Below are 12290 nucleotides of genomic sequence, written 5' to 3'. Positions count from 1 at the left end.
TTTTTCTCCTTCATCACTTTAAATATGTCCTGCCACTCCCTTCTGGCTTGTAGAGTTTCTGCTGAAAGATCAGATGTTAACCTTATGGGGATTCCCTTGTGTGTTATTTGTTGTTTTTCCCTTGCTGCTTTTAATATGTTTTCTTTGTATTTAGTTTTTGACGGTTTGATTATTATGTGTCTTGGTGTGTTTATCCTTGGGTTTATACTGTATGGGACTCTCTGTGCTTCCTGGACTTGGTTGACTATTTCCTTTCCTGTATTAGGGAAGTTTTCAACTATTATCTCTTCAAATATTTTCTCAGTCCTTTTCTTTTTCTCTTCTTCTTCTGGGACCCCTATAATTTGAATGTTGGTGCATTTCATGTTGTCCCAGAGGTCTCTGAGACTGTCCTCAGTTCTTTTCATTCTTTTTTCTTTCTTCTGCTCTGCAGTAGTTATTTCCACTATTTTATCTTACAGGTCACTTATCTGTCCTTCTGCCTCAGTTTTTCTGCTATTGATCCCATTTAGTGTATTTTTCATTTCATTTATTGTGTTGCTCATCGTTGCTTGCTTCCTCTTTATTTCTTCTAGGTCCTTGTTAACTGTTTCTTGCAATTTGTCTATTCTATTTCCAAGATTTTGAATCATCTTTACTATCATTATTCTGAATTCATTTTCAGGTAGACTGCCTATTTCCTCTTCATTTGTTAGGTCTGGTGTGTTTTTATCTTGCTCCTTCATCTGCTGTGTGTTTTTCTGTCTTCTCATTTCGCTTATCATACTGTGTTTGGAGTCTCCTTTTTGCAGGCTGCAGGTTCGTAGTTCCCGTTGTTTTTGGTGGCTGTCCCCAGTGGCTAAGGTTGGTTCAGTGGGTTGAACAGGTTCCCTGCTTGGGGGGACTAGTGCCTGTGTTCTGGTGGATGAGGCTGGATCTTGTCTTTCTGGTGGGCAGGTCCACGTCTGGTGGTGTGTTTGGGGATATTGGTAGCCTTATTATGATTTTAGGCAGCCTCTTTGCTAATGGATGGGGCTGTCGACCTGTCTTGCTCTTTGTTGGGGATGGGGTGTCCAGCACTGTTCGTTGCTGGTCCTTGAGTGAAGCTGGGTCTTGGTGTTGAGATGGAGATCTCTGGATGATTTTCGCCGTTTGATATTGCGTGGAGCTGGGAGGTCTCTTGTGGGCTAGTGTCTTGAGGTTGGTTCTCCCACCTCAGAGACACAGCCCTGGTGCCTGGCTGGGGCGCCAAGAGCCTTTAATCCACACAGCTCAAAATAAAAGGGAGAAAAAATAGAAAGGAAAGAAAAGGAAGGAAGGAAGGAGGGAGGGAGGGAGGGAAGGAAGGAAGAAATGAAGGAAGGAAAAAAAGGAAGGAAGGAAGGTGGAGAGGAAGAAAGGGAGGAAGGAAGAGAGGAAGGAAGGAAGGAAGGGAAGGAGGGAAGAAAGGAAGAAAGAAAGGGAGAAGACAAAATAAAGTAGTATAAAGTATAGTTATTAAAATAAAAAATAATTATTAAGAAGAAAAATTTCTATTAAAAAAAAGAAAAACGGGTCAGTCTAACCCTAGGACAAATGGTGAAAGCAAAGCTATACAGACAAAATCTCACACAGCAGCACACATACACACTCACAAAAAGAAAAAAAGGGGAAAATAATAGTATATCTTGCTCCCAAAGTCCACCTCCTCAACTTGGGATGATTCGTTGTCTATTCATGTTTTCCCCAGATGCAGGGCACTTCAAGTTGATTGTGAAGCTTTAATCCGCCACTTCTGAGGCTGCGGGGAGAGACCTCCCCCTCTCCTCTTTGTTTGCACAGCTCCTGGGGTTCAGCTTTGGACTTGGCCCCGCCTCTGCGTGTAGGTCGTCCGAGGCGTCTGCCCTCTGCTCAGACAGGACGGGGTTAAAGGAGCAGTTGATTCGGGGGCTCCGGCTCACTCAGGCTGGGGGTAGGGAGTGGCACAGGTGTGGGGCGAGTCCGCGGCGGCAGAGGCCGGCGTGACGCTGTACCGGCCCGAGGCACACCGCGCGTTTTCCCGGGGAAGCTGTCCCGGGACCCCGACAGTGGTGGGCTGCACAGGCTCCCGGGAGGGCCGGTGTGGAGAGTGACCTGTGCTCACACACAGGCCTCTTGGTGGCAGCAGCAGCAACTTTAGCGTCCCACACCCGTCTCTACTGTCCGTGCCGACAGCCGCGGCTTGCGCCAGTCTCTGGAGCTCCTTTATGCGGTGCTCTTAATCCCCTCTCCTCGCGCCCAGGAAGCAAAGAGGGAAGAAAAGGTCTCTTGCCTCTTCGGCAGCTCCAGACTTCAACCGGACTCCCTCCCAGCCAGCCGTGGCGCACTACACCTTCAAGCTGTTTTCACTTTGCCAACTCCAGACCTTTCCCTGGGATCCGACTGAAGCCTGAGCTTCAGCTTCCAGCCCCCGCCCGCTCCGGCAGGGGAGCAGACAAGCCTCTCAGGCTGGTGCATGCTGGTCGGCACCGATCCTCTGCGGGAATCTCTCCACTTTGCCCTCTGGCTGAGTTGTCTGCTGCAGCTCCGGAGCTTCCCCCTCCGCCACCCGCAGTCTCTGCCCGCGAAGGGGCTTCTAGTGTGTAGGAGTCTTTCCTCCTTCACAGCTCCCTCCCACTGGTGTAGGTCCCGTCCCTATTCTTTGTCTCTGTGTATTCTTTTTTCTTTTGCCCTACCCAGGTATGTGGGGAGTTTCTTGCCTTTGGGGAGGTCTGAGGTCTTCTGCCAGCGTTCGGTGGGTGTTCTAGAGAAGTTCCACGTGTAGATGTATTTCTGATGTCTCTGTGAGGAGGAAGGAGATCTCCGCATCTTACTCTTCCGCCATCTTTAAGCCGTCTCCCACTGATATTTCTTACTACAGTTATTACTATGCAGGTTGCCAAATGGTGATTTCTTTCCTAATAAAATCATTTCTTTATTAGTTGTCATTCTACTGTAAAGAAAACCTTTCCCTCTCCCCAGTTACTCATTTGTTTATTTATGTCAGTGTGAATTTAAGGATTACTATTTATGTAATGGTTACTGTCATTATGTTGATGCACATATTGTCCCTGATTTGATCAAGAGGAGCCCCTTTAAGCTGACTTCTGTGTCCTTTTAGTATGTCCTCATGTTAACTGAAACAAACTCGGGTTGCTCACAATGCACAGCAAAGCCAATCTCCTGAAACCATGTTGTGGTGAGGGAAAGTACAGTTTATTCCAGGGCTCCAGACAAGGAGAACGGGCCACTTGTGCCCAAAAGACCAAGCTCCCCGATGGGTTTTAGGGAAGGGTTTTTAAAGGCAAGGTGAGGGAGAGGGTCACAGGGTGCGTGATCAGCTTGTGCACAGTTCTCTGATTGGTGCATGGTGAGGTCACAGGGGTCAGCATCCTCAGTCTTCAGGTTCCAGCCGTTCTGGGGGCTACATGCTCGTGGTCAGCTTTTCTCATCTTGTGGTGGGGGGGGGGGTCTGGTATCTATAAAACAGCTTAGGAATGTGTGTCAGACTTACCTTTACCATTGAAGCAGAACTGGGAGTCCTTGTGACTGACTTATTAAGTTATGGCTACTCTCATCTGCCTGCCCTATCTTTATTTCTGCATTCTTTATTCCTCAATTAGCTGCTGGGGACTGCTCTTTGCTTCACATGGAGGGCCTAGGAGGTCACAGCTTATTTCCATAGCCTCTTTTTCCAATCAGCAATAAACAGGGGACACCAAGAGGTCTGTTGCTGAGAAGGCCCCTATGTGGGTTTCACTCACTTTCAGTCATCATTCTTATTATATCTTACTTCCTAGCAAAACAAGATTTTCCAGGATTATCTTATATTTCCTGTGCTCTAGACAAGTCACATTGATTCCTCTGGTTTCATTTCCATACCATAGGGTTCATTGTAGATTTCTCCTTTTCCATATTTGCAATTCCATTCTTCAATCTTGAGAAATCTGCCTTCCATTACTTTCAATATGTTTGTTTATTAAAACAATCCCTCCGTGTGGAATGATCTCACTTCACCTATAGCATCCCCTCCGCTCTCCCACCTTGCCTGGTTGCCTATCTTGCTGAGTCCTAGAATAACTACGCAGCCATTAAAAGAGATGACAGAAAAGACATTTGCCATGTAATAAAAGAAAAAAAGGCCACAAAACAACCACTGTAGGATGCTATTTTTTAAAAAGCAAATACATGTATGTTGAAAAATACTGGAAGAATATATGTAAAAATTTTAGTAGTGATTGTCTCAGTCTATATATGTGTTCTTCAGCGTTTTTAGAGTTTTCTATATTGACAGTTTTATTTCTGTAATTATAAAAGAGGAGAAATGTCATTTTAAAGCTGGAGGAGCTGACGTTATGGAGGAATAGCAGGTGGACTGATAGCTCAGAGTCAGATGTCCGCTGCTCACTGCCGCACAGGGACATTACGGTGTGCGCTGAACTATTGCAGATGCCCTGCTCTGCCATGACGACGAGCTGGAAGGACGCCGGATTGCCTTCATTCTTTACCTGGTTCCTCCCTGGGACAGGAGCTTGGGGGGTACCCTGGACCTGTACAACGTTGACGGTAAGACAAAGGCGTGCTTTTCAACACCAGCAGCCACTTCTGGGTCCTTATGCGCTCTGTCTGTGCTCCTCGGGAGATGGAAGCTTTTCATTATAGTGGCAACCGCAGGGGGAATAATTGCCAGCCCTGACAGCCACCTCTCCTGAGTTGTGCCTGAAATAATCATTACTCCAGAGATAAGTTAGAGCCGAGTTAAGATGAGGAATAGTCAGACCCTGCTTCTGAATGCTGGCCATGGGAGGGTAGAGAACATGTGCAGCCACCCATGACTATGAATCTGCCAGGACCAGTGCCTCTGATGGGAGGTCAGGGTCTTTTTTATTTTTTTAAATGACTGACGCCAGAGCTTGACTCCAGAAAACGTTCAGAACCTTTTCCAGCCTTCATCAGTAATAGAGGATGGTGGAGTAAGAACAGATATCACCTAGCAGGACTATATAAGAGAAACAGATGGAAGGGAGTGGCATATGGGGACCTGGAGGGGACAATTAGCTATCCTTAGAAATTGGCGAACCGTCAAGGTGAAACGAGGCGGCCTGGAAATGGTTAATGGTGATGAAGCACATTGACGGATGTGTTCTCTCCCCACGCAGAGCACTTTCAGCCGAAGCAGATTGTCAAGTCTCTTATCCCTTCGTGGAACACACTGGTTTTCTTTGAAGTGTCTCCAGTATCCTTTCACCAGGTAAAGACTGTGAGCCACAAATACATAGTGGGCCAAAGAGCATGCTTTTCAGTCACCCGTTCTCCGGTTGGACTGTCCAGCCAGGTTGTTTTCACACCTAGTGTGAAGGGTCCTGAAATTAGTGAGCCTTGGCTGGTAATCTTCCCCGCTGGTCTTTGCATTGATGTGCTGCTGGTCTTGTCCTTTCAGGTTTCCGAAGTCCTGTCTGAAGAAAAGTCGCGTTTGTCCATCAGCGGCTGGTTTCATGGTCCTTCACTGACCAGGCCTCCCACCTACTTTGAACCTCTTGTACCTCGGAGCCCTCACATCCCACAAGATGTAAGAAGAAATTCCTATTGCTGGGATTCTCGTCTTAGAAAAGCTGTGGCATATCATTTGCTTTTCTGGTTTTAAAAGTGGCTCATCCTGATAACAGAACTAGGCTTTGAGCTTGCCTTTCCACCCTTCTTAGATACACTTTTTTTTTTTTTTTTTTGTGGTATGCGGGCCTCACTGTTGTGGCCTCTCCCGTTGCGGAGCACAGGCTCCGGATGCACAGGCTCAGCGGCCATGGCTCACAGGCCCAGCCGCTCCGCGGCATGTGGGATCTTCCCGGACCGGGGCACGAACCTGTGTCCCCTGCATCAGCAGGCGGATTCTCAACCACTGCGCCACCAGGGAAGCCCTAGATACACTTTTGATAGTGTCTTTCTAAGGCAGAGCTTTCCAGAACTTTATTTAACAAGGAGAAAATTATAAAGTGAAGATTTGCATATATTTTACTAGTGTAAAATGACGTCAGAACAAAAGCAGTAGGAATTACTAACTCACCCTTTGCATTTGCTGTTTCTTTGTAGCATGAAATTTTGTATGATTGGATCAACCCTACTTATCTCGACATGGAGTACCAAGTTCAAATTCAAGAAGAATTTGAAGAAAGCTCTGAAATTCTCCTAAAAGAGTTCCTTAAGGTAGGTCAGCAAATTCTGTCCGATATACCACATTTGGCATGCAGCCTTGCTTCCTGGGTGGGTGAAGAGGCATCACTAAGAGTTTTTGTTGCTTTTTGTTTTGTTCCTGGTTAGCATGTTTATTACGTCCTCTTCTTCAAATATAGAAATGATGATAATAGCTAACATTGGTATCAGTCGTTCGTTAGTGCGTCGAGTCCCTTGGGTATTCCCCAGTTCTCTAGAATCTTAATCACACACACATTTTTTTTTTTTTTTTTTTTTTAATTTTTGGCTGCACTGGGTCTTCACTGCTGCATGTGGGCTTTCTCTAGTTGCGGTGAGCAGGGGCTACACTTCGTTGCAGTGTGCGGGCTTCTCATTGCAGTGGCTTCTCTTGTTGCGGAGCACGGGCTCTAGACACACAGGCTGTAGAGTGCAGGCTCGGTAGTAGTGGTGCACGGGCTTAGTTGCTTCCCAGACCAGGGCTCGAACCCGTGTCCCCTGCATTGGCAGGTGGATTCTTAACCACTGTGCCACCAGGGAAGTCCCACACACACACTTCTATATTGGGGATGAGTGGTGTGTAGTTCCCATCCTAGTCATTTGATGACTGTGGTACTTATCAGTTACTTTTAAATAATGGAAAGATTACTGATTAACAAATTAGTAACAAATGTTTGAGAATGATGAGGTAGCACATTATAGTGGAGAGAGAACTAGGTTAGAAGTTAAAAGACTTTATTTTCATTTTTATTTTTTTTCAAATTTTATTTTTGGCTGCGTTGGGTCTTCGTTGCTGTGCGTGGGCTTTTCTCTAGTTGCAGAGAGCGAGGGCCACTCTTCCCTGCGGTGCACAGGCCTCTCACTGTGGTGGCCTCTCTCGTTGCGGAGCACGGGCTCTAGGCCCACGGGGTCAGTAGTTGTGGCTCGTGGGCTCTAGAGTACAGGCTCAGTAGCTGTGGCATGTGGGATCTTCCCGGACCAGGGATTGAACCCGTGTCCCCTGCATTGGCAGGCAGATTTCCAACCACTGTGCCACCAGGGAAGCCCTAGAAGACTCTATATTCACGTCTTGGCTCTATGGTTTTACTGACCTGAGCAAATTACTAAGGTCTCACTTTTATTTCATCATCAGTTAAACTGGAATAATACTTGCCCTGCCCGTCTTGAAGAGTTGTTGTGAGGGTCAAATGAGATCACGTATGCTGAGTGTGTTTTTTCCCAGTTGACCCTGGGTCCCATGGAATCACAGTCCCAAGAGTTGGTGCCTCCTTGAAAAAAAGGTTGAGAGACACTACATTACTGCCTCTCTCTCTGAATTATATAGCTGACAATAGCATATTAAGGAATTTGAGAAGTATTAATAGTAAATAAACTTGTTTAACCCTATTTAATTCAGCTCACCTAAACCATCCTTTGGGATCCTCTTTCCTGTTTTACAACTGATAGGATTACTGTTTGTAGAATACTCCTTGGGAAACTGCATTAAACAAGTACTTATAAAGGCTCTTATGGAGAATATTTTAATAGATTAATCAGCTTCTTGTACTATACTGGACTTTCTAAGTTTATAATGCTGATTAAATCAAGGGAATGAGCTGAGGCCTAAAGAATCTCTATTATTATATAGACATTTTCATTATAATAAATGCAGGAATTTGAGAGGTTTAGCAATTTGATGTAAGACCTACAACTACTTAAGGAAATGGCCCAAATTGACACTAAAGTGATTTGGCTAAAGCATGCTGACGATTTATCCAGTCTTTGCTCTGGCTTCAGCGTATCAGGACTGGGGGAGGTTGTGTGAAAGGGATGAGAGTCACCTGGCCCTTTTAGGAATCAGCCAGTATGATGCCTCAGAGCTGTTGTACCTGCAAGACCAGTGTGGGATCATAGGGATATCTGCTAACTGCTGCTTTATTTGCTCACTTTCCAGCCTGAGAAGTTTGCAGAGGTGTGTGAGGCTTTGGAGAAAGGAGATGTGGAATGGAGCAGCCGAGGTCCCCCTAACAAAAGGTAGAACCCATCATCCAAGACATTTGCTTCTGCATTCAACACCTGCCTGTTTGTCTGCAAGGCTCACCTCCAATAATAGGGCATTTGTCCTGATGATGTTTTGTTCCCAGGGACATCCAGTAGCAGGCCCTAACAAAACCTCATTATTGTAACAACTTGGACGTTAGTAAGCTATGCAAGGTTTAGGGAGAGAGATACAAAGCTAATGATCAGCTTTCATCCCATGAGTAATATTACATCTGTGGTTTTGATGAACACCTTGGCATCGCTGCTTTCCAGGTTTTACGAGAAGGCTGAGGAGAGCAAACTTCCTGACATCTTGAAGGACTGCATGGCATTATTTCGCTCCGAGGCAATGTTCTTGCTACTCTCCAACTTCACAGGCCTGAAACTTCACTTCTTGGCCCCTTCAGAAGAAGGTGAGCTTGAGGACAAAAAAGAGGAAGCAGCAGCCTCTGCTGCTGATAACACTGAAGAAGGACCTAGCCGCAGTTCTGAGCCAGAGAGCAGGCGGGCGGCCATCAGCAACAGCAGTCAGCAGAGCAACGAACAGACCGACCCAGAGCCAGAGGAAAACGTTACAAAGAAAGGTAAGTTGCTGTTACGTTCTGTCTTCTTTTACTATTAGGTATTCACGATTCAGTCATTTATTCATTCAACAAACATTTCTTAAGCACCTACTATATGCTAGGCCCTATTTCTGGAGCTGGAGAAGACAGACAGACAAGGTCTCTGCTCTCCCTGGGCTTATAGTCTATTGATAGTAGGAGAGGACAGAGATTAAAAGATACACGAACAACAGAAAACGTCAAATGAAGATAGTTGCTCTGCAGGAAATCTGAATAGGGTTATGTGCTGAGGAGTGACTGGGTGGCCTCTTAGGTGAATGGGCAATCTGGACCAGCCTGCCTGAGGAACTGTCATCCAAGCTCAGATCTGAATGACAAGAAGGATCTGCTAGAACAGCATTCTGGGTAGGAAGAACAGCTAGTACATTTTATTAGGCTAACAGTAGTACAAATGGTGGAGAGAGGACTGGCTTTACCTAAACCTACTCTAAAACACAAGAACATAAGAGGAAGGTGAGTGGTTCTTTCTGCTAAGAACCAATATCAGCCTGAGAAAAACTTGCTTGAATTTGGATAAATAGGTAGAAATAAATTATTAAAAGCAGAGGACGTTTAATCATCTACAAACAAGATGGAATGGACACATGATATTAAACTAGTAGAATGTACAACACCAAGAGCAAACCCTAATGTAAACTGTGGACTTCAGTTAATAATGCATCACTATTGCTCAGTTGTAACAAATCACACTAAGGCAAGATGTTAATAATAGAGGAAACTGATGGGGAGGGTCAGGGGTTGTATGTGGCAGGAGTAGAGGAACTGTACTTTCTGGGAAATTTAATTTTTCTGTAAACTACTCTAAAAAGTAAAGTTTATTTAATAATCATGTTATTTAAAAGAAAATTTCTGGCAGCTAAATATATACTCCATCTGAAAATCATGGTAAAGAGAAAGTCAACTTTTTTTCATTATAAGGCTTATATATTTAATACTATAATGGACCAATAGGTCAGCTGAAGGTTTATGGAAATGGTTTCTCTTTAGTGCTATAACTATTCCTAATTACCATTTTTTTGCAATCTACAGTGGTATCAAGGTTATTTTTTTCCGGCCTTCTGTTGTTTTTTTCTTAGAATCAAGTGTTCCCACATGCCAGGGGGAACTGAGGCATTGGAAGACTGGTCACTACACTTTAATCCATGACAACGGCAAGACTGAATTTGCCCTGGACTTACTTCTCTACTGTGGCTGTGAAGGTAAGAGGGACAGTCTCTCCTGAGTGACCCTCTCTATCTAACTGAACCAGTTCACAAGTAATTTGCCTTGGCCAGGATCTCAGATCACAGGAGCTCTGCTGGAAGGGATCTTATGGGTCATGAATTTCAGTCATCTCCCAACTATTTGTATCTGTGACCAAGGTATAGGAGATGAACTAAATCATAATTTCCATCTAATGAACCCCCCAGCACTTTTATTTAATTGTCCTTCTAGGTGTATTTTATATTTAGTTGTTAGTTTTCAGTTCTTATTCAGTGTTGTTTGAATGATAAATTCAGGCTCATAAGTCAGAGTTGGTTCTACTGAACTCCCAGATCCCCATTTTAAGCAGCATGAGATCAATGATTCAAACAGATGATGTAACTCTTGCAGTGAGAGCTTTCTGAATGCTCTTTGTTTTCCCTTCATAAGGCTGGGAGCCAGAGTATGGTGGCTTTACCTCCTACATTGCCAAAGGAGAAGATGAAGAGGTAAGTTGCTTCTGATAGGAAACCATCCTTTTTTAGTATTTGAAGACACTTTCATTCTTCAGAGACCCAACTTTTATGACCTTCTGCCAGTGTCTTTAGCTGATAAATCCACATTGGTCTGTCTGGCAGTGGTTCTAATTTCTAGTAGAAAGTACTCAGCATGGAATAAAGAGGCTAAAGGTTAATCACTAAGCATTCTACCCAACTAAAAGAAATTCCAAATAAATTAAGAGTCAGGTAGTGCATTCCCATGAATCTTTCAATGTAGTAAGAAATAAATGCATGAGGTAAAACTTTTCTGGGTATGTACTGGAATGGGGACTATTGGAAAATGTCTGGACAGCAAGATCAATAGCTCCTCCTAGTAAAGGATACTTTTTTTTTTTTTTTTGGTGCTAGGTGGGCCTCTCCCATTGCGGAGCACAGGCTCGGGACAAGCAGGCTCAGCGGCCATGGCTCACGGGCCCAGCCGCTCCACGGCATGTGGAATCTTCCCAGACCGGGGCACGAACCCGTGTCCCCTGCATCGGCAGGCGGATTCTCAACCACTGTGCCACCAGGGAAGCCCTAGTAAAGGATACTTTTAAAGGATCCTCTATCGCCGGAGGCTGAGTATTTGATATGGAACCATTTGTTTAAGAAAAGAGGTGAGGGGCTTCCCTGGTGGCGCAGTGGTTGAGAGTCCACCTGCCGTTGCAGGGGACACGAGGTCGTGCCCCGGGAAGATCCCACATGCCGCGGAGCGGCTGGGCCCATGAGCCATGGCCGCTGGGCCTGTGCGTCCAGAGCCTATGCTCCGCCACGGGAGAGGCCACAACAGTGAGAGGCCCGCATACTGCAAGAAAAAAAGAAAAGAGGTGAGGATAATCTCCGTGTTCTGATGTATCACTGTATTTGCCTATTTCAGCTGCTAACAGTGAATCCAGAAAACAATTCTTTGGCATTGGTCTACAGAGATAGAGAGACTCTGAAATTCATCAAGCATATTAACCACCGAAGCCTAGAACAAAAGAAAACTTTCCCAAACAGAACAGGTTTCTGGGACTTTTCATTTGTCTATTATGAATAAGGTTGGGCAAAGCTGGAAAGAGGAGACCCTTCCTCAGTACTGGGACATCTGGAAGAGTTAGGCATCTAGCGAAGGAGAGCTACAAGGTGACCAATCTAGACCTTGAGCTTGGAGGTAGGTACTTATCTCTTGATGTAAAATAAAAAGGGGTTTTGTCTTTTTCTTTAACATTCAGTTCATTTTCCATATTGGCTTCTTCAGTGATTAAAAAACAGTATGTGGTAAAATATACGTGACATAAAATGTATCTTTTTTAAGTGTACAGTTCAGTGATATTACGTACATTCACATTGTTGTGCAGCCTTCACCACCATCCATCTCCAGAACTCTTCCGTCTTTCCCTACTGTACCTCTGTCCCCCTTAAATAGTAACTCTGTACTTCCCCTCCCCCCAGCCTTTGGCAACCACCATTCTACTTTCTGTCTCTATGAATCTGACAACTCATATTCCTCATAAGACAAATAATAGACAAGTAATAGAATGTCTGTCCTTTTGTGACTGGCTTATTTCACTCCACATAAAATCTTCAAAGTTCATCCATGTTTCCAGTGATTGACTTTTTAAAAAAAATATGGACTCGTAAATTTATGAGTGCAGATTCTGTCCTTCCCAATTTCACTGGTTTAGAAGATTACAGAACCTTACACCCTGTTCATTCTGGGCCCATTGCACTTCCTCCCACTGCCTATGGCTTTGTTCCACTGTGACTCTCTGTGGACTGTATA

The 12290-nt window shown here is 44.8% G+C and overlaps 1 protein-coding gene across 1 annotated transcript in view; it reads left to right on the top strand.

Annotated features, from left to right (window-relative positions):
* Positions 1-11791, top strand: part of OGFOD1 (2-oxoglutarate and iron dependent oxygenase domain containing 1) — an 87776-nt gene extending 75985 nt beyond the window's left edge. The window contains exons 5-13 of the mRNA XM_059045709.2: positions 4426-4542; positions 5136-5227; positions 5417-5545; positions 6064-6177; positions 8096-8175; positions 8455-8765; positions 9881-10003; positions 10437-10495; positions 11403-11791. Of these exons, the coding sequence (XP_058901692.1) occupies positions 4426-4542; positions 5136-5227; positions 5417-5545; positions 6064-6177; positions 8096-8175; positions 8455-8765; positions 9881-10003; positions 10437-10495; positions 11403-11564 (1187 nt within the window). The 3' untranslated portion in view covers positions 11565-11791. The remainder of the gene's footprint in view (positions 1-4425; positions 4543-5135; positions 5228-5416; positions 5546-6063; positions 6178-8095; positions 8176-8454; positions 8766-9880; positions 10004-10436; positions 10496-11402) is intronic.
* Positions 11792-12290: the final 499 nt, after the last annotated feature.

Source organism: Kogia breviceps, chromosome 18 (assembly GCF_026419965.1).
Source record: "Kogia breviceps isolate mKogBre1 chromosome 18, mKogBre1 haplotype 1, whole genome shotgun sequence".
In the NCBI taxonomy this organism is placed as follows: Eukaryota; Metazoa; Chordata; class Mammalia; order Artiodactyla; family Physeteridae; genus Kogia; species Kogia breviceps.
This window is presented reverse-complemented; position numbering and strand designations above follow the sequence as displayed.